The 23,156-nt window shown below is 43.2% G+C and overlaps 1 protein-coding gene across 5 annotated transcripts in view; it reads right to left on the bottom strand.

Moving 5' to 3' along the window:
• Window positions 1-4,408: 4,408 nt before the first annotated feature.
• Dic1 (Dicarboxylate carrier 1) overlaps window positions 4,409-23,156 on the bottom strand; it is a 61,324-nt gene continuing 42,576 nt past the window's right edge. For all 5 annotated transcript variants that reach the window (XM_075702376.1, XM_075702379.1, XM_075702377.1 and 2 more), the window contains exons 8-10: window positions 21,828-21,908; window positions 15,805-15,861; window positions 4,409-12,886 (exon numbers count right to left, since the gene is read on the bottom strand). In XM_075702376.1, the coding sequence (XP_075558491.1) occupies window positions 12,782-12,886; window positions 15,805-15,861; window positions 21,828-21,908 (243 nt within the window). In that variant the 3' untranslated portion in view covers window positions 4,409-12,781. The remainder of the gene's footprint in view (window positions 12,887-15,804; window positions 15,862-21,827; window positions 21,909-23,156) is intronic.

Below are 23,156 nucleotides of genomic sequence, written 5' to 3'. Positions count from 1 at the left end.
AGGCCGAACTGCTACACTTGTTTAAGCTGTATCTTCAATTCCTAATAATGAAGGGGCGTAAAGAAAAGTCGATTTTCCTGCCACACATGCATAGCGGCAGACGTCATACTTTGTATGAAAAGGTCCAATGTTTCATTACCAACTTTGGTACACTCTAAGGTTGGTTAGTGCTGACACTATTTTATCACTAGAAATGTTTATACTTGCATGAGCTGAAGTAAAAACTGTTGCCTTGCAGTTTAAAGGAACGTGTGGGAGAATATTAAACAGAGCACAAATTATTTTTTCTGAACTTCTTTATATTTGATATTTGTGTAATATTACTGTGGCATGAAATTAAGGGCTTAACAGCTCATTTGGTTGGAAATTAATTTGGCACAAGACACTGACCACAGTCGAAGTGAAAATTTTGCTGTGATTGTTGCCTTTCTTGTGTTTTTATAGTGACATGTAAAATCAACCTTCCAAGATTGCAAACATGGTAAGTAGAGCTAACTACAGCACCTGCGAAGCTGAAACAAACCTGAACATTGAATGTCAGCACCGCAGCTACGGCAGTGCTTCTCAAGGTGGCTACTAGTCGTAAGTGGAGGGATGAGCAGTAGCTGAGCTACCAGCTGGCTTGTAGAGATCTAGGTCTAGAGTACAGCTTACAAAAGACTGCTACTAGCTGTGGCCTTAGCTAGATCAAGCTAGAAGGTAGGCGTCTACTCGCTAGCTGCGTGCTTCCTCGGAAGGGACTTCCCCTCGCGTTATTGTAGATTTTCCCTTCTCTTTTTTTCTCATTCTTGTAAATCTCCATGGACTTTTTCGTTTCCATTGTTTGCATCCAACTGACTGTACTTGTTTCACTTTCTTTGTGATTACTACTGGTTGTCTTTCTATACACTTCAGCTACACTGTACTTGGTTGCCAACTTTCTTGACCTCTTCCATTCTGTGTCCACAATTTTAGGTACACATACTTGAGTACTTAAGCCGCACATTTATGTTAATCCACGTTCCTGAGTCTTTCTTCAAAACTAATTTTGCTATGCGCTTCTCTGACTTCAAACGAGGTCCAACCAGTGTCCCCTTGCCCTGCCTCATTTGTTGGTTTTGCCGTGGGCTCCCAAAGCCAATCGCTCCATCGATCTTTGGTTAACCTCTAACCTCGACAATATATCCGATTTTAGGCACAGAATAGCATTCGCGGACATCAGCGCTGGCCCCATGACCTTTCCAGATTCCACGCACCACCTCACATTTATCGTGGCCCCAAAATGGCCTATGTTTCATTATTGCTGCATTCCACTTCCCTTAATTTTGAGATTGTCTTGGTGGCTGCTTGAGTAAGTCTTTCCTTCGTTTTTGAATACGCCAAGGTAATTATATTGCTTGGCTATTGGTACGACTTGCTGTTCAATTGAAACCACGTAGTTTTCGTCTCTTGACCGAAGATCATATTTTCAGTTTTCTCTGTGCTAAATTTAAGGCCTATATTTGTTGTTGCGTTGCAACACATATTGTCCAATGTCTGCAAAAATCTCTTTCATTGTCCGCTAGTAGCACTATGTCGTCCGCATACATCAGTGCGCGGCCCTTCTGCTACACCATTTGTCCATCACGCGAGTATGATAAATCAAATCCTAATTGACTACTTTCTCGTTGTTTTTCTAGGCCCTGAACATAAAGCATGAACAACGATGGAGACAGAGGGCATATACTTGCTTCAGTCCATGAATTTCCACATCATTAGAATTTCGGCCTTCCTACACAATTTTTACTCGGTTGTCTCTATTCTCTCCCTCAGCAGTTCCACGAAATCGCCTTCAATGCCCTCATGCTTCAGAATATCCCATTACAACTCCCTGTTAACGTCGTCGTAGACTCCCTTAATATCTAGAAATGTTATCCATAAAGGTTTATTCTGAGCTATATACTGAAATCTCTGCGCACCGAGAACAAAAATATTACCTTCTAAGCGTCTGTCTGGTCTGAAACCATTCTCTTGTTCCCCCAGTAAATAATTTGTTTCCGCCAATTTTGACAGTTCTAATTATATGGCTTGCATTGCCATTCTGTATAGCATCAACGTCGCTGTAACGTGCCTGTACGAGCTCGTCGTATTCTTATCACCGTTGCCTTTGCAAATGATGTTGCTCTTTTCACGCCATCCCAATTGGAGTTTCCTTCGTTTTAATCACCTGTTTTAGTCAGCAGCGCCCTACTCCTTGGACCGAGGTTTTCGATAGGCTGTATTGGGATTTCATCGGGTCCTGTGGCGTTATTACTGACATTTTCTTCTGCTTTGGCGCAGTAATACTTTCTATGGTAAATTTTGATCTCTCAGGCTTGTCTGTCGATGCTGGATCTGTGTCTGAACTCTTTTCTTTTGCGCCGATGTTAGCCCCAACAGTGTCTGGGATTCACCGGAGCGTCGTCTCCTTCGTAGATGTTACCATCTTCATCCCTTATAACCAGACGCAAATTTACGGTTGAACCTACAGGTTCTCTTACATGGTTTCAGGATTTTTTTGGTGTGTCTGTGCATACACCCAACATTCGCTTGTGTATTCAAGTTCATTTTGCACGAGCCACCCTTTTCTTTTCTCGATATTTCTCGATCTAAGGAGCACCTCTTCTTCGTGTAATCCCAACTTTCTGACTTCTAGATGATCCCTAGACGCCTGCTTACACTATTCTATAGCTAGCTCTATTTCTTTGTCCCACCACTTACGAGGTTTCCCCTTTCCATTCCAAGCTGCTTTTTTTTTTTTTTTTTTTTTTTTAGGGCGAAGCTGCATACCTCTACCGGCCAAGAAAATTTTCATGTCGTTGTTGGCATGGCAAGACAAAAACTCCCCACACGTGGGCCGATTCCGGAGATAGTGCAATGCCGGGCCGACCCGCGGCGGAGGTGAAGCAGGCGTTAAGCACTCCCCATACGTGGGCCGATCCCGAATGCAGTGCAATGCCGGGCCAACCCGCGGGGGAGGTGCAGTTCGCCATTAGGGGGCCCACATACACAGCTTCGCTGATCATCCTTCTTCACAGAGTGGAAGGTCACCGAGTTTTTTTTTCTGTCTTCTTCTGCATAGCGTCTACCAGTTCCTTATATTCCCAGACTGTTGCAGGAAACGCCTCCATTTCCTTATCTACGTTTTTTTTTTTTTTTGCAATCTGGTATTCGGTGTTCATTCATATTTAGAAATTCTGATGCTATTAATGTTTAGCATTAGTATCTCCTAAATTTTAAGGTCAAATGTTTATGATCACTATCCAGGTTATATTTTATGTGTTCATCCATCACCATTCGGTCTACTCATTCATAGACCATTTCTGAGGCTAGCTTAATTGATGCACGACTACCTATTTCCGCACTGCCACATTACCTGCCCGTGACACTCTCCTTGTTTACTATAAGATTTTTGTTTATCCCAGATCCATCACTAGAAAACCGTTAGAATCAACATATCCGTGTAAATCATTCATGTGCGCATTCATATCTCCCACCATTATTACCTGGCCCGATTTCTTGAACTCATTATCACTTCTAATGCAATCAATCTCTGCTATTACTACCTGTCTGTATACTACAGGTATGAGGTCAGCTACTCCTAGCCATGTTTTTTTTTTTTTTTGCTTTGCCCAAGTGCTGCTAATCCATAAATGCTCCTTACATGTATGTTTACCCTTTGCCAGTTCGGACCTCGCCTAATTGGCATGCCTATGCCACTGCCTTTCCTTGATTCAGTCATTCTGTTGCACCCTTCCCATACAAAGTTGTCAATAACAGGTGGCTGCTCCAAATGTCAAGATGTGTTTCGGCCAAGGCGTGCATGCTAATTGCTTCGCCATTCAGGTGCGTTTCAATTGCCATCCATTTTTTCTAGGGCACGCGCGGCGCAGAGTAAGTAGTTGCTGGCGGAGTAGAAGCCACCCTACCCCCTCCCTTCTGCGCTGCCTCCCTGCTTTCATCCCTTTCGCGCACAAGATTGAGCCACGATCGTCAGTTCCCTTTGCACCCGGTCACAAAATAGTATGCAGTTGCTGCCACAGCACAACGGAGATGTTGCAAAGGCTTCACGTGCTGTCTCCAAGACAACCGGAAATAGACGACATAGTGTCACATGACTCAGCGAAAGAGTTTGGGAGAAAAAGCACGGCTAGGGAGGAGGGTAACTTGTAACTGTCCGTAGCTTTCTCAGTAAGAGACCCTTCACTTAAATTGTGGCACTAATGTTTTACTGTAGCAGTACCCTATGCATTCACAAAATTTGTCCGAACCATTTCAGGGACCCTTTGAACAGGAACAAAGTATTCACATCGCAGCACTAAAACAGACTATCAGACTGGCTGAATCTCACTGATGGGAGTGCTTATATATGGAAGTATTAAAACACCCCACATAAAACAAACAAGAGCACTCAACACCACCACAACATTTATTATTGCATAATTGGGCAACACTGTACAAAAATAAGCTTACGCAATCGCCGATTTTGTGCCTTACATGTCCCTCCCTGATACCCATTAGAGCAATCTAAACAAAGATAAAATACAATTTTATTATTCTACTTTTAACGAAAGTACAGTGTCACAAAAATATATTCATGATTTTCATATAACGATGCTCAACTGGCAGTATACACACAAGCAAAACCACAGCAATATACAGTACGTCAATACCTAGGTTTTCTCCTTTTGAAACTGAAACAGCATCTCCAAAAAAGTAGGTTTGATGGCAAACCAACACTTATGGTACATTCTTTATTTGATGCAATAGTTTCTTCATTCTTAAGAGAAGTGGTGAAGCGCTCACATGACTGCAGAGAACCATCAAAGCCATTAAGACATAGTGCTGACCATAGGGATAACAGCAGTGCACTCAAAAGAGCAGGCATATCTGTGGTAATGTTTTACCAGATAACGCTTTGGCTAACGCCTCAGAGAACCAGAAGCAAGGTCTCTACCTTTCCGGTTAAAACACAAAGAAATGTCATGTCTATTTCGGGTTGACCAATCACCAAGCAATTATCGCGGCCAAAACTAATACTATGGTTTATCCGCTATAATCAGTGTCTAAAGGAATGCTTTAGCACCGGAATTTCAGTGCAGTGATCACAACATAAACCAGATGCACCAAAGCTGAGTGATGACACGGTAAAATACTCTAGCAATGTGCACCCTATGGTCGGCACTTATGTCTATTGACTAGATGGCTAGCACCACCTTCACATATAACATACATGACAAGCTCGAGACAATAATTTGAGGAGTAAGTAAATTGGTCAGGTAATGCTCATACACATATAAACACGTAAGGCAGTGAAAAATTTGGCCACTGTTCTATATCCACATGCCTAAATGCTTGTAACACTCAATGCTTTTAATAGTTCTGTGCTGTGAGACAGCCTTGCACTTTTAATTTCTGTTAAACAAACATGGTATTATCTTTTTCGCTGCCTAGGTGAATCCCACCATATCCAGAGATCTCATTGTGTGCTATAAATAATAGCTGCCAGTATGAACTAGTTAGTTATGTGACAATGTGCCAATGGCAACACTGCTCCCATGCATAGGCATGCCAAAATATAATTTTGCCACTATAAATTGATACAGAGTTGTGAAACAATACTATGTGACACAATGCTTCAGGTTGCTGCAAACCCTTGCTGAGCTCGCTTTCAGCAAAGTAAACACTGCATCAAGGTTGCGGACACCTTCACTTTTGTGGGCAAGAATAGCCTGCATAGTTAAGATGGTCTATAATTGCACTGTAGAGGACCAACACACAACACAGGAACAGTGTTGTACAGTGATCTACTACAATGAAAGACACACATGCCAAGCCTAAACTCTTTTAAAGGGTAATTGAGTGCTTCAAGCAAAAAAAAAAAAGGAAATGGACGACAGCATACAAGCAAACATTTCTATGACTGAGGCCAGCAGTGGACATTTTTACCTATTTTCCTATTCCATTCTTAAATCCATTTACCTCCTGTACTGCTACAATTCAGGCACATTCCTTATATTGCGATCTAGCAGTACTAATCCTACTACCTGAACAAGTTCTATTCCCACGCGAACAACTACGCAATGCTAGAACACAGTACAACAGCCATAACCCCAACAAATTGTTCTTTGCTAGACCTACATTTCTAGAGCTTTGAAAGGCAGTTTTCCTGACATTAGAAGCATTCCTAACTACAGAGCAACATGAGCAAGGCAGCAATACTGTACACAAGCTCTTTTAAACAACACATTACAATAGACACCAATGTTCAGGGGAGGTATTGCGTAAGAGTCCACCTAGTGGACATGTCCATTTCGTCTTTCTTTTAAGTTCCAATTGGCTGGGCTGAGCTGCGCGTCCACAGCATCGAGGTGCCAAAGCCAATCAGCACTTCAGCAGCAGACAGAATGGACATGTCCACTAGGTAGACTCTTACAGAATACCTCCATAGGTCACGGAGTATGCTGTGAGTGACAACTTCAGCACACCACAGAAATCCACTGAGTGCGCCACTGTGCGTAGGTTCAAGAACACAAGCAACAAGCAGCGATGAGCCACATCACAGCTTGCAAAACTTGAATACAGCTTTATATATCAGTAACAATGACCAGTGTGAAAATGAACAGAACCCAAAGGAATATGCCACAGTGTGCTAGCCTATTGTCCTGCCTGCAAAGAAAAGCCACATTTTTCAAGGGCCAAGTCTGAACATTCCCTCTCATTAAATGAAGTGATATTCATTGCATACATTACACAGAATCAAGGCTGTAGAGATGGGCTCCTGTGTTGAACAGTTTTGTGGAACTTAAGAGGTTAGGCTTAAGTTTAAATTAGCTACAATAAAGACCAGTTTTGTATTTGGTGATCGGTCAGTTCTGTCATCGAAACATGAACAGCAAAGTCACTTCGATAAGAAATATTTTTGCACGTGTGTGTGTGATTTAACATGAAAGAGCCTTTCGATCCATAAATTCCATTCCATAAATTTTTTTCCATAAGATTTTAGGAAAATGCAAACATAGGTGTGCAAGAAGCAATAGGAACCTATTACATCAACGTGAGAGTGACCGTGGATGTTCGTGCCATGTTTATTTGCACAGTGGCTCATGCTACGGGAGATGCACGAACTAGCCCCAACATGTTCTAAACGTGTACATCAATGGCTTGGCAAATCATGAAATTGAACAGACTATTTTTAACAGTGGGATGCGTACAGAGGAAAGCAGACACTTTCATGAAAATAAGTTCAGCTTTACAATTCACATCATTGTATCGTCACAACTCAAGCAGCTAAGTCACTGACAAGTGCAATTGGAAAATTTTTTCACTAATACTGAGTGAGACAAGCTTATGGTTCTTTAATTTCTGCTTAGCTTCTTGCACTTTGGCAAATCCCTCACCCTGAAAGATACACTTTTGATCCTCAAAATCCCTGTGAAATATGTCAACTTATACGCCACCTCACAAGTCACTTCCAGCACCACCAACCCAGGTGGTGCAGTGGCTAAGGCGTCGTGCTACCAAGCCTGAAGGCACGGGATCGAATCCTGGCTGCGATGGTCGCATTTCAATAGGGCACGTGAAATGCAAGAACACCCGTGTACGGTGGATCGAATAACTTCAAAGAACTTTAAGTGGTCAAAATTAATCCGGAGTCCCTCTATGGTGCGCCTCATAATCAAATCCTGGTTTCTTCACGTAAAAAGCCAGAATTAATTTTTTTTCTTGCAAAACTGCAGAAAGTATGAGACATTCAGAGATATCCTTACACAGTGAAAATACTGTACCAGCCATAACTGTCTGATTAATGGCTGGGTTATAGGGTTGTGCTTTTGCTTGGTACATGACATGTTACAGCTATACATGACATGTCAGGACCTTTGCGCATGCATGCCGTATACCACGAATTCAACAGGCACCTAGCAGGAGATACAGATGAGCACATCTCGAGAGGCATTCACCCTGCCTAGTGGCTAAGGAGTCTTGCAGCTTCCACAGTGCTGCAGACGACTTGTGAGATGAAGCATAAGTAGGCAGCACTCCACAAAAGAATCAAATAGCCCGCAAAAAGTGCACGGGATTTTCTCTATCACCATCTGCCGCCACCGCGGGCTGCCCACAAGGCAACATAGAGAAACCAATAAACAATGACATTCGTTCACAAGACTTTCATATCTAAAAGCCAATACGTAACAGATGCTTAAATAAGGTAAACATTTTGGCCTAAGGTACAGGTGATTGTCTTAGGCAGCTAACGCAACTTCTTGTGATCGCCAAATTAAAGTTACTCTTGAGGAGAGGTTACTCAAAAACCATAGAATACAAACTTAACAAATCAATAAAAGGTTGCATAACACACGACCAATATAAAAACTCAGGTACAACAATTAAATCAACATTAGCAGAACACCAGTTAATGTCAGAGCATTCTCATACACTTCAATTTCTCCCCTCAGCAAAGGACATAAGACGCAAATAATATGAACACAGCCATAGAAACACAATGCTGAAGAGAGAATTAGTTTGTATATTTTCAACACAGGATTTATGAGGCTGAGGTTACGAAGAATACCAAAGGCTCTAGTAGTCATGCCGGAACCATTTCTATCGTTGTAGTAGTATCAAAAGTATCAAAACAAAAAAAATCAAGATCAAAAGTATCAAATGTCATACCGGTTGAGGCACATAGCATTTAAGCCGATAAGTTTCTTACACTTCTGACTTCTTGTAGAAAGCAAAATCGTTTGAGTTCTGTTGAAACACAAGTGCCAAGGTTGCATTTGATATGAAGTCATCAAGCTAAATCACTTGCAACAAAGATGGCTTCAGGTAATGGACAGGAGAAATCTGCTATCCACACGACTGGAATGTGCAAACTGGCCACACCTTCTTGCAAGTTGGGATGTCAGCACAACTGTCAAGTTCGCATGCCTGCATATCTATTAACTTCAAGACATCATGCAGCCTCGCAAAGACTCTTTTCTAAACTACGTCAAGCAAGATTACTAGATAACTAGGGCAATTTTCAAACTGCACCTAGGAGCTCCGTGAAAACATGGCCCACATTCCCGGCAAAATTCATTTTGTACCGAAAACATGTTGCACATTCCGAATGAAATTTGACGCATTTGCTGCCACATCACACGCAATGAACAGAAGTCACAAGTGGCATCGCTTCTACCTTCTGCACAACGTTTCTGCTGCATCCCTCTAGGTGGCTCTGTGGTGCAATTGCACAGGTATGAAGAAAATGCAGGCGACATTAACTTTTCTTCATGGCAAGGCGACACCTGTAAACCTCTCGATACAACGGGTGGCCTACAAATCTATCTAGTCTGTAAGTTCGCAACTAACATGCAGCTTATCGTCTGGGATTGGTAGCTTATCTGTGATGTCAAGGGCCATGCTTTGTGTAAACAATATTCATTGCCTGCCAAATGGTAGGGTGCAGGACATATTTTGCCGAATTGCTAATGAAAGATGGTCGCATACAATGTGGCAGTTAAGCAATGTCTGCAAGTATCAGCTTAAACTTACTGAAGCAAGCAACAGTTTGTGTTCACACTCGGCATTGCTCAGCTGTTAAATCTTCCCAGAATACCACAAAGCACACAAAAATTTTTTCAGTTCCAAGCAAGCAACTTCAGCATATTCCCCGAGTAAGGCAGTCATACAACTCAGAAAGCGTCAGTACATTTGGGCTGCAACATTTTAACTACTTGTTAATACTTGAACATGCAGGCGAAGAATTGCAAACAATTCACATCAATAAAAGTATTCATATCTATTTGTTACTATCTAAACATCTTGACAAGAAACAACATTAAGTCATGTACATTCATCAAACACCACGGTAGCACAAAACATGGAACTGTGCCCTATTCCCAATATTAGTAAAGAGAAATTTCCCTTTCATTTCATATAATCACAATGTCTGTGACAGTCATATTTTGTTGATGATAAAGTGCACTTTTAATTAAGTGTTGACAATCTTGCAACTTCAAAGAAAGCTTTTTTTATCATTGTGCTGAAGAGATGCCACCTGGATCCTATCCACAATGTTAAATGTGCCCACATAACTGACTAGATAAATCACAATATACACTCTCGTACAATCAATCAAATACTTAAATAGCTTTCAGAGAGATTATAAGGAATTTAAGACATTAGCCAGCGAAATACAATGTCCGTCACCAGTTTCAACAATATTACGAGGCAAAAAAATTCGTCAATGTGTTACAAAACAAAAACTCAGATGCCAGCCCCCCCTCCCTGTCATGCCATAATTTAATTTCATGCATAGGGGAAAGGCTTACATTTATACTAATCTGGTGTGTGCAGAATTCAGCTCCTACATTGCAGTACATGACCTAAAGAAGTCAAATATAGCCTAAACATGAAAATGAATAGCATAAGATTGCCTCAGGTTAACACTATGGTGCAGCATTGACGATGGGAGTCAAAACGTAGACGAAAATATTATACGAATACTCTGACTACACTGTTGGCATCATTGTTTTGCATTAAAAGAAGGTTCAAGGCTGCTAAACGCTAGGGAAAATACTGTGAAGCACTTAAGCTTCCTAAATATTTGAACGCCTTCTGTGTCATAGGCAAGCCAAGTTCCTCCACCCATTTGCGCTAAAAATAACCAAGGACGAGCTTAGCTAGTCGAAGATACTTTATCATTTTCTGGCAATTTTAATTTTTTGTTAGAGATATATTTTTTTCTTGTATAGTGCTTATATTAAGGTTGAATTTTGCAATAAATGGCTGAGATTTTCTAAGTAAATGCTTAAAATATTGTCTACACTGCTTTTCATAAAGGATTCTGCAGTAATAAATTGGGCCATTTTAGGTAGAATTCAGAATCATAAAAGCGTGGCACCAAATATGTTAATGTGAACCCTTTTAAGCTTTGGTACCCAGGAAGTATTTACCTCATTGCGTCTTTTTACGTTCAAGAACCATGTGGTAGGGTTTCTACAGCTTAAAAGACCTGCATCAGCACTCTCTTAAAAAGAGCCATTCAAAAGCAGTGTCAAAAGCAGTGGTCAAACAAGTAGAAGCTTCATCATAACTTCTCTGCAAAGCATGAACACTCTAATGTGCAAGCATAAACCCTGCAGAAGATAACTGAAGAACTTTGCATAACAGAATAATACAGACAGCTTAAGCAACAGCCCTAGTGCTTGCTGGTAGCATATGCTAGCCAGCTTATGCAAATGCTGGCAATTGGCCAGAGCAGCAGCGGCAACAGCCTAGCAATGTAACAGTACAGACTCTGACCAAGGCAAGAAATGAGGAACTTGAAGTTTTGGCCACCTACAGAAGTATTGTTCAAAATGAATCGCCAAGGCTTTCATGCGTGGACAGAGGTATCGTTTTAAGGATAATTTGTCACCCTTGATGGTGTCTGTCCAAATTCAGCACAATCTTTTCTGTCCAGATGACATTTCAACAGAGTCTCCACTTATTCGATTTAGCACTGCCTTTTACATACAGGAAGTGTTGTGTGACAAAGCTAAAGGCAGAGGTTAGTCAATCTGGCATAAGCCAAGGAAGGCAGAATATTTTAACTTAATAACTGCGCAAAAACTTCATCAAAACTGCCTCATGCTGCAGATCTTGAGAAATTAGCGCAAAAACCTAACCAACAATGTGCAAGATTAAAGACAACAGAAGCAATTCTAAGCTTTAGTACTCATGCTGTGGCCGCAAAAATAAAACATTGACGCATCAGCAACAGACCACGAGAATTACACTGGCCATTAGTGTTGAGTACAACCAATGGCTTAAGACCAGTCCGCTCCATAATAGCTGCTGAAATCTAATGTGTTCAATAAACTAAGGTAGTCCCTAGTCAATACAGAAGTACACAATCTTAAAGAAAATACTATGGTGAGCAAACAAATATAGAGTCCAGAGAACCTTGTGATTTTGGCATAAAGTGTTGCACTTCAGTTTAATAAATGATGTTATATTCATTGCTTTCATGTAAAGAATTACTTCTACATTGTGCATAGCATAGACAACATTCAAACATGGCCCTCAGTCTAGAAAGGACTGCTTTGAAACACCTGAAGCTACAAGTCTTACTTCCAACATTTATCTCTTGATATCCTGATGTTAGGAACAAATAAGAATCATTTGCTAGTCTTCGTAGTGCTGCCAACATGGCCATAAATAATATTTAATTTGTATCAGTACTCCCATGTTTCAAATGTGACATCAATCTGATATCAATGCATTGTACATCAGTATGTATACATAGCTCTTACTTGACTGGTGATGGTAGAGTGTGCGAAATACTTAAACACAAAACCACTGGTCATCAGTCGAACGCAGTAGAATGGACCTCATATCATCCTTTTATCGAAGCACTGGACATAACAACACGGCTCGCGATAAATCTAAGTAATTTATATTCGCCTTCAAACTTACCAATGTGTTGAAACTGGATTGACAGTCTCAGAACAAAAAATAATGTTAATATAAAAAATAAGACGTGCGAAGGCAGCAACAACCTCACCTAAGCATGAAGAGCGGAAGCAGCGACATATGATCGATGAAAGTACAAAAACAAAGTGAAACAGCTAGCCACTTCCTGCCTAGATGCCAAACCGTCTTGCTCTCACACATTGCTATCATTTAAGGGGTGCTTTTGCAACAGCGCAAGGTCGACAGGGAGTCACTTTGCTGGTGGGCTCGTGGTTGATGACACAGTGAATGCAGCACACCCTCATCGCAGACCCGCAAGCATGGTGAAGCAGGCGCTGCAAGATCAGTGTGTGAATCGGACAATGCCAAAATTGAGGCGCATTTGTTCAAGGAAGACCCATGTCAGGATGGTGTGTGGGCCCAGTCGCACAAACGCTGGGACGTAACCCTGGAAAAAGAAAGAAAAGGTACAGGAATCAGTCTGAAAGACAGAAGAAATTAGGTCAACTTGTACAATAGAACCTGATTTATAGATCCCTGTTTATTATGCTTTCCCAGCTCTTACGCTCTGAAGCACTGGTCTCGCCTAGTTTCCAAAGGGTAATGTGCATTACATACACTTTAGTTACATCCAATAACTGTGACAGTACACCACCAATGCATCATTGTCGGTTGGCAATGCCCATGTTGACGATCACATGTTACCATTGAAAATCATCACCTTGAAAAATTATTGCGAACTGCAGGATTGAAATTGCCATGTTCAGATCGTTGCCAGTTGCCAATATCAACCCAGCTCATAAAGTGGAAAGCCTAGAGGATGTGGATGAAGTCACATGTAGTAATCCCTAACCGACATTCGCAGATGCTGTCTCATCACCTTTCATACCCTGTGTACTAGCTTTAATACGAAAATATGGAGAAATGCCATCTGTGTTTTGGGAAAGCTAGCAAAGAAAGAAAGGCGCAGTTTCACCCAAAAGAGTAAGCACCACTGCTGCGCTAAATATTTTAGTACGAATGAGTAAGCACCAATTGCAATAGCAAATTAGTGGATAGGTCTACGAAGTAAGGATAGTAGTTTTAGCAGCTACATAAACTTGGAAACATTCGCTTACTAACTAAATTAACAATGACAGAATATGTAAGCATGACTAAATGAGGATGTAGGAAGAAGCAGACACAGAGACAGCACTGTCTCTGTGTGTCTGCTTTCTAAGTCGTTATTCAGTTGCGCTTACACATTCTATCATGGATTAAAACCAACTAGCCCGCCAACATGTTCTAACTAAATTAATAAGCATGATGTCATGCACACACAGGTAAACACCAACACATCTTGCATGATGAGCGTGGAAACTCGCTGTAAATATTCTGAAGTGAGGAATCGTGCCATCAGCAAGCGCATTGAACTTCGTGCACCTCTTGCTTCAACGCGAATGAAACGTTGAAAACAAAGTGCATATGAAGCTACCGGCACTACGCATAATCTGTAAACATTCCAATTGCTTTCAAGACACACGAACGTCAGCCACGCATCCCTACAGCGTCAGCCAGAGGTGCCTACTACGGCATTCGTCATTCGTGTGCCCAACACCATAGTAGATGCCGCAGTTGTCTCTACTCTGTACGGACCGGCGGGTGAGGAGGACATTGAGGCACCCTAGCAGCTGCAAGAGAAATACACCCCTCCTTCCTCGCCTGACCCCTTGCCTCGCACGCAACAGGAGAGGGCATGCTTCCAGCCCACGTTTCTCTATCGCACATACAGCATACGGCACACGGCAATGGTTTTATCGCCTTCGGACTTTGTATGGAACGTCACGGTAACGGCGACGCCGACGGCAGAAATGCGGCTGGAGTGCCCATACAATTGCTATCACAACATAAGGAAGGCAGTAAGGTGATAAAACTCGGAAACTCGAGACGTTTAAAGCCAACAAAAGAGTGGGCGTCTATCTAAAGCTCAGAAGAGGCCTGCCAGTAAACTTATGTGCCTCAGTGATTGTACTGTGACCAGTGGCAGCGCATGTACGTGTGTAAATTTAGGAACGCATGCTACATCTCATAACAGTACATCCCTCCTTACTTGGTGTGCATCACCGCGTAACACGGCTGTACTGCGATGAACAGAACCTTAAAATCAAACACTGCCTAGTGAATCGATGGCGTTTCAGTCTTTTCCTGCTTTTTAATTGAACCCACCAGGCAATTTGATTAGTTTTGTTGTTCCTGTCAGGATCAAATTAACAGAAGTTGACTGCACGAGGTTGTGCGAAAACTGAAAGAGGGCTGCGAGGCTCAAAAAAAGGTTTGTATGATGGATGATTCGACCAAGGTACCAGATGAAAATTACCCACTTCACGTAAGTCTGATTCACTGCTAGACAGCTCTGAAAAAGCATTTAACATTAAATTAACGACCGGACAGCGATAACAAGCTTTACTGAGTGGGTTTTCAAAAGTTTGTTGGCTACCTATTCAACTTATGGTTTTCTGTGAGAGCAGCTTTTGTTTCATCAGCAGCGCTGCTACAAGTATTATCCGGCATTGCATTTTCTGGGATCATACATTTTGTTCTCCACTGACCCTAAAAGCAATCAGAGATGTTCTACTGTATTAGGAATTTGATACTGGTACCATTTGGACAACAGAGAGGCACTCTTTTTAATTTGACATGGTAAGACACAGCAACCGTGACCGTCAGATGACTCAACTTCGCAGCACAGCAATCCTTCAGTGTACTAAAGAGATGAAGCAGCGCGACTATCACCTCCAGAGCTGGCGAAGCAGATGGCTCACGTGCACGTAGCATGAAAAAAAACACACTAGCGTGCTCGTCCAGAGCGGCCGTGGTGTCGGCCATTCCTGAGATCCCGGGGCCTCTGTGGCTGGCCCGCCTAAATAAAGCGTGGCCACGGCAGCTACCACTTCGCACCATCCTCCCACAGAGACCCAAGCATAGGAAAAAGCATGGGTCTTACCCGCAGCAAACACAGAACAGTGAATGTTTTAGCACAGTACAATGTGTGGTACATCAATGAGCACATTACATTATGCTAAACATCTTTCTTAAACCTTTAGCTACATTAGTATAATGCACTAATATTAAAACAATATACTTTACTTTCCTAGTTGTCAAAACAGTACTCTCCTTGTAAACTAGCGAATATTCACTGTTGCATCATAGTTATGAAAATCCAGCATTTAGCCCAAGACAAACGCCTAAAAGCCTTATCATGCCCTGCACAAAAACTACATCCTTCAAAAAAGAAGACCAACTGTAGTACTGTACATACAGTGAATGGAACAGGTTCAGGTGCACTCTTCCAGTAGCCATTCCAACCTTCTCGACATTCCAACTCACCTTGAAGAAAGCCATGATCCCCAATTTCTTTGTTTCTAGGGCACAATGCAATATACTCTGCCAAGGGAGAGTCGGGGAAGAAACAAAAAACATGTGGTGAGCTCCATGCTGCACAAGGTGAGAGGCTACACACGTAAACGTTTGCAATGCAAAACATATTAACTGCGAAGAGAATATCGCCACTATTGAGAGTGGTCCCTAATGCACTAAATTCAAAACATGTAAGCCAAGAACAAAACATTGCAGGTACAGTTTTCTTGCTTCTTATGTGATGCAATGCTAACGTTAAGGCTATTCAAGCCTGTTCTGGACTACGTGCATCCAATGACGCACGAGGTATGTAAACAATAACAAGACTAAGCGAAGGTGCGAGTATGTAGGCTCAAGCCACTAAGCCTACAAATATCGCTATGAATAAACAGCAAAATGTCATTTATCTAGTTAATAAATAAATCAAAATCTTGTCACTTTGCATTTTACGAGAATGAAAAAAAAGTCTGAATTATCCACTTAGTACGTTGCTGCGTACCTCTACTGGTACCGGGCTGAGCAAAACAAGCTCGACACCCTCATACGAGGGGTCTACAAGCAAGCACTTGGGCTCCCGCATTGCACCAGCACTGAACTCTTCAACCAACTGGGAGTTCACAACAACCTTTCCGAACTCATTGAAGCCCAACAACGCTCTCAGCTTGAACGGCTCACCCTTACTGAAACGGGGCGCTTTATTCTGTCCACGCTTGGCTTCACCTACCATCAGAAACAGGGCCCCAAACAACCGATCCCGACCGACATCCGTAGCTGGATCTACATAGACCCTATCCCTAGAAATATGCACCCTGAATATAACAGGGCCCGGCGCCAAGCTCGGGCCGGAGCTATCATAAAAGCCCTTGCCCACGTACCTGGCGTCACATTTGTTGATGCAGCCCAATACTCCCATGGCACACGATTTGTGGCCGTCGCCACACGCGATGGAGCCCTACACCACGCCTGCAGCGTCACTACCCCCACTTCCGAGACGGCTGAAGAAGTGGCCATCGCCCTGGCCACTTTGGATCCCACCTGTCACACCATAGTGTGTGACTCTCGCTCAGCCGTTACTAACTTCAGCAAAGGCCGTATTTCTCCCCAAGCTCTTCGCATCCTCTGCCAGGCACCACACTCTAAAGACAGCATAATCTCCCTAACATGGATCCCGGCCCATGCGGGCCCTGTCCACCCACACCTCCCCAATCTCAACGAGGTCACCCACTCCATTGCGCGAGGTCTAGTAAACCGCGCCGGAGTCACTGGAGATGAGTTGGACACCAGGGACAGTCTGACCACTTATAACGATCTCGTTAAGGCATTTCACCTCAGTCGCCGAATCTTCCCCCCGCCTCACCCAAAGTTCAGCCGGGCGCAGGCTACCACCCTGCGTCTACTACAAACAAACACGTACCCTTCACCCGCCCGCCTCCACCTTATATTTCCGGACGTCTACACTACCCCCAACTGCCGGTGCTGTGGAATTCACCCGGCTACGCTTCCGCATATGCTATGGGAGTGCCCAGCACAGTACACCCAGACTAACACCACGACTCTCTCGTCGAGGTTGCATGAGGCTCTGCGGAGCTCCGCCCTCGACGACCAAACCTGGGCGACCCAGCACGCCCGCGAGGCGGCGGCGAGGCAAGCCCTCGACGTCCCTTCGTGGGAGGCTTAGGCCCGGCCATCATAAAGTGCTGGTTCTACAATAAAAGTTTATTCCTCCTCCCTCCACTTAGTAATGGAATTAACCACGAATGCAATAAACAAATGTCTACTGTGTCAGCATGCGTTTATTCAGTGCAGAATCCTAGTTTCTATATTGAATTCCATCTTTGTGGGAACTGCAATGTTCTCTCCCCTATGCAAACGAGGCATGCTTGTAATTTGTAATGAGAACTTCTGTAGAACAGAAAGGTCCTCGGAAAATTTTTTTTGTGCTGTGAGAGCAGCATGTGCACTATACACGTTTTCATACTGAAAGCAGATGTGCCTTCATTTACTACACATATCCCGATTGGTTAATGCAGAAAGTAAGGCTAGTAGAAAACTTCACTAAATATTTCCAGCATGTCTAAGACTGAAGGGGAAGGGCACAGGACAGAAGGAACATCAGTACACATCTGCTGTTCCCTCCGTCTTGCAGGGACATTTGTCTTACATCCCCTGATATTTGTCTTCCCCACATGACTAGCCCCTCCTGACGTTCGGCTTCTCCACATGACAAACCACAATTGCGAGAGGCGTAGTTACGAATGATGACGTGAATGTTCCGATGTTAGCGCCACCTGATGATATAGGCAGCATGAAATACCTATTCCTCGTTTATCGCCTATTTGGCTCCAGTGCAGAAAAGGAGCAAGAAATGCCATGTTGTATTTTTAGACTAGCATGTTACGTCTTTCTTTCCTAAAGAATTTCAACCTCGCCCTCTTACTTAAGCCACTGGAAGTGCTAAATAGATCCCCCAGTCATTTTGTCATCAGAGTGATCCAACCAGCAATGACTCATCCATGGCGATGCAGTTGGCAAGTTTTACGCTAGCGAGCATCCTGCAGTGGAAGTGCCTTACATTGTATTTGATAAAGGTTTTGTCAAAGTTTGTCCCCTCGTATACCTAGCACTGAAGCTCAATGAAGCATCTCTTTGCCACAACCATCATGCCGAGCACAGTAGAGAAATCTGTGGTTGCAATGGTCATGCAGGCATGTGGCCAGTGCTCCATTGCCGAGCACCAAGTCAAACGCCACACCAGGCCACACTCCCCTTTATCTTATCCCCTTCTTTCTATCTATCACCAACTCCAAGCACTTGTATGGCTGCTCACTGCCACTATGTTGTGGCCTCAAGCAGCAGCGGTGAGTTGGCAGTTGAGGTCGTTTCTTTTTCTCCCTCTCATTAAGGACATTCTCAGTGACTAGGTGGCAGTCTATTCGTGTACTAGAGGGGTGAAAGGGTGACGGGAGAGTGGCGTGCAAGGCCTCCAAGGCATAGCATGATGCAACGAAGGCATACCATGTGGGTAGCAAAAAGGCAGGTGTGGCGAAGGCGTGGAGTACAGTGAATCGCTTTCTTTTTCCCTGGTGATAACATGGAGTGGGAACATTGGAGTAAGCGGTTTGTTTTGGAGGGTGTCTACCAAGTTGACATTTCCAAATTTCCTGAGTTTTCCAGGTATTCCCTGAGTGCCTTTGCAAAATTCCTTGAGTGATGCAGAACGATGTTTTATGTCAAGACGGGCTCAAACCTTATCACACGATGCTATCACTCTTCAGTAAGCATATCGAGTCGGACATTCTCAAATATGAATAAAAAGGAGATGCATACAGAAGCAAATATATTCGAATATGAGCTATTTCTATCAACTGATAGCAAGCTCAGTGGTTTGAGGCCCAAACTTTGTCACAAAGAGATTTCAAATTTGTCACAGAGAGATTGAGATTCTCTCTCAACAGCTCGTAAGTCAACCTCAACTGTCGTGACATACTCTCAGCCCACGCACGACGCCTCAATGTTGTGTTTCACTGCTTTAAAGAGTTTATTTTGGTTTGGATGAGAGACACCTGCATCTCGGCATCAGCCAACACTTTGTTTTTTGAGCTCAAGCTCCTTCAAAACGGCAGCCGCACGCTTCCTTTCCCGTTCAGTCTTCAGTGCGTAGGTCCTTTCTGTTCTTGTCCTCCTTCCGCCACTCGTTCACGCCACAGACCATTTGAGGCATCTTCTTGGTCAGTTGCACAGTTCACGTCCCAATTTTTTGAACTCCCCACAGGCCGCGAAAATGTCCGAAAAATCGGCCAGTTGGAAAAAGAAATGTGTGTCCTTTACTGCCCTTAAGGGCTCAAACCACCACAGGCACATTCGAAAATGCTCCAAGGGCCTGTCGGTACACATATTAGGCATATCGGTGCTCGTGCTGTTACAGGAAATACTGGGTGCACGCTTGTATATTTAAGGAATACATACTGTGTCCCGTGGCATAGCACCTTCCCACGCTTGTTATGCTTCACTGCAATACTTTTGCACATGCTTCACCTAGTAACATTTCTATACAGAGGCAAAGCTGACTTTTGGGAACCGGCATTATGCAACGCTACGTGTTTTCCAAGCTTCTAAGCTAATCACGACCACAAAGGCGGAGTCCATACCATTGCTGACAGCGGCGATGTCTCAATAAAAAACACGACACCCAACAGCAAGAAGCTTCATAGTGAACGTCGAAGCAGCTAGGCCTAGCATTGCCCCAGTGGTGGCAACGGCTGCCAGTGGATCTGCGAGCGAGAGCACCGGTTCGAGGTGGCGAGGTAATCAAAATGGCAGCAGTGGTGGCTTTGATTAATGCCGTTTCAGACCTGCAGTCAACGCAAAATGTCCGGAAAATTGGACAGCAAAGAGTTCTTGCATCCAAAATTTCAGACGTTCTGATGCATTGACTTTATGAGGTATGTGGTGGTGCCGCAAAGCCGTCCAAATTATCGGGAATCTGGAAAGTCGGTCGTTGACTGTACACTGGCAACTCCTCCAGCCGACGACAGGGCGTCAAAGACAATTCATTAAGATTCCTGCTTGCTACTCGAGCCAGCTTTACTGCGACTTTCGACCCTTTCAATAAAATTACAGCTAATTTTATCTAGACTACTCAAAATCCCTGAGAATTCCCAGTATCCCCGGTTGGTAGACACCCTGTGCATAGAACACATACAAAAGTTGACAATGCATTGACTGCTCGTTGTTATATCCGACATATTGTTAAAACCGGTCCCGTTATAAACTGAATCGACTGTAGTTACAAAATACGGCACTGGACGGCATGTTCAAATTAACCTAATCTCAGAATTACCAGAGTCAAATTAGTGAGCCTTGACTCTACTTGTGCTGTTCTTTGAGAAACTTGCAGCAAAAGTACTGTATTTACTCAGATGTAACGCGACCTTTATTGTAACACAAGGACAGACTTTCCAGTCAAGTGAAATAAAAAAAATAAAGCCATGAATGTAACACGACATGAAAGGAAGAAGAAATGGGAATCTTATTCAAGAAAATCCCAATTAGCAAACTAGTTCCCTTGGGCAATCCGTTTCAGTTTCCGTTTCACTTTCGTGAAAGTTTGCATGACTCGTTATTGAAAGTGTCTGCGACAAGTGTTTTTGACACTGTGCAAGCTTGCTATCAGTTTCAAGAGTGCTGTCAACCATGTACTCTGAGGGGATCAGTGCCGGGACGAGCCAAGCCTCGCAAAAGCGAAACTATCTCTGAAAATGATCACCCGAGAATCACATCTCCTAGCTTGTTTGAGATTAAGTACTTCTTAAGAGGCCACAAAGCCATTTCATTTGGGGACACTAGCAGGTCACTACGAGGTCCACAGAGCCCTTCCAGCCGGCCTCAGACTTAAAGAGGGCCTTCCGTTGGTCTTGTCGTGAATCGCTGATGACAAGCTGTCGAGTAACGGCAGAGCTTCCCACCCTCTCCAGCCGTTGAAATTGCTCGCGTCTCAAAGCGGGTGTCACACCAAATGCACTACGATGCCATAACATCACGAATAAATGGAATCGAAGCGCAAAAGGCCACAGGGTGCTGCGGCACTGTAACCGTAACTCCAGTCGCAAAGCACAGCAAAAAAGGCGTAGATTCCAACAAAAACCAAGTTTAGACTTCGATCGACTTGTTTACAGATTGGATCGAGACGTTCAGGTTGCCACCATAACGATAAAAACTGCGAGATTTAGAGCATTTCCTTTAAAATCATCAATTTTGCTAATATTCAAATGTAATGTGAGGGTCGAGTTCAAGCAACAAAAATTACGGAAAAAACTCACGTTACAATCGAGTAAATACAGTAGGTTAAGAATTTGCCACACTGTGCTACAGCACAAAAATGGTGGGTTGTTGCAATGTTGTCTCTTGCTACAAGAAGCTTCATGGGAATGCACAATTCACCGACAAACATCGCGAAAAAAGCAAGTAGAACGGCACTGCTGTTAAACACTCACCTTGTATTCGCCTGGCTTAGCATTCATCATCCGTGTCTTCATGACGTCCAAGGGCTGCGTTAGTGTCGTCGCAATGCCAGCCTACGATAAAGGGGATCACGAAATCAGCAAAAATAAAATCCAAAAGTATCAACGTTTTTGCCGTCACCAATAACATGTTTTATTGAAAGAACTGTTAGCTTGCAATAGGTGAAAACAGGTGAACATACTGTGTGAGCAGTCATCACAATGCAGGTGATACAGCAGAGATTTATGCACATTTTATAAAAAGGACGATTAGTAACTTTGCTTGCAATTACCAAGAGCAAGAATTTACTGTGAATGTAATGCTCAATACGTGACCATACTTGTATTTCATCACAAGAATGTGGCTGCTGTGGGTCAGAATTAGGGGCAGATGAATATTCAAAGTTCCAAATATGTATCATATACTACTACATGCTAACTAGTATTAGCATGTAAAAGGAAACTATCCAATATTTTCGTATATTCGAACCTAAACAAATGTTTCACAAGAACTGAATGTTAAAGTCTAGTTACTGTTCTCCATTTGCTACACTAAGTACAGTCGACTTCCATCGATTTGATTATGACAGGACCGTCGAAACTGGTCAAATTATCCGGAAAGTCTAATTAAACAAAAGCACATCACTGATTCACTTGGCAGTTTGCCTTTAAAGTTTGCTTCACCACAACACAACAGTTTTATGCAGCGAGAGAGAGAGAGAGAGACAGAAGGAAATTTATTTAGAGCAAGGCAGAGAGGTCTGCCTCAGCTATAACTTGCTTCGGCCTCATACTCTGCGCAGGGGAAAAGGGACGGGAAGCAAAAGAGCTGATGAATGATGATAATATGAGGATGTGTATACAGTCGCTGACCGATTTTCTCGAGATTGTGGGGACCAAGAAATAGTAAAAAAAATCAGTCCGAAAAATTTGTTCAACCAAACAAAAACGAATTATTAGGCTTTGAGCGGCTTAAAAATATCTCTAATAATGCCCCGCCTCATACTCCGCTTGGAGGCAATCAAATTTGCTTGGATTTGCACAAAAGTGACCGTCTCCGTATACAGCCTAACAACAGCGTCATGTGTTGGCAATATGCCATCTCCAGCGCTATGGAGATCGACGAAATGAGCCACTTTCTTCGCACCACTTGGCTCTCGTGAAGGCATACAAGGAAGGCTTTGAGTTGTTGACAAAGTCGACTTCGCCCTGCCATTTGCTAGCGGCTGCCCCTGAAAGGCAGTGGTCCCGGGTTCAAGTCCCAGTCCAGGATGAATTTTTCTTCAACTGCGAGGCTTTTCTTTCAAGGAACCCATATGGGTT

Source organism: Dermacentor variabilis, chromosome 8 (genome assembly GCF_050947875.1).
Source record: "Dermacentor variabilis isolate Ectoservices chromosome 8, ASM5094787v1, whole genome shotgun sequence".
Lineage (NCBI taxonomy): Eukaryota > Metazoa > Arthropoda > Arachnida > Ixodida > Ixodidae > Dermacentor > Dermacentor variabilis.
This window is presented reverse-complemented; position numbering and strand designations above follow the sequence as displayed.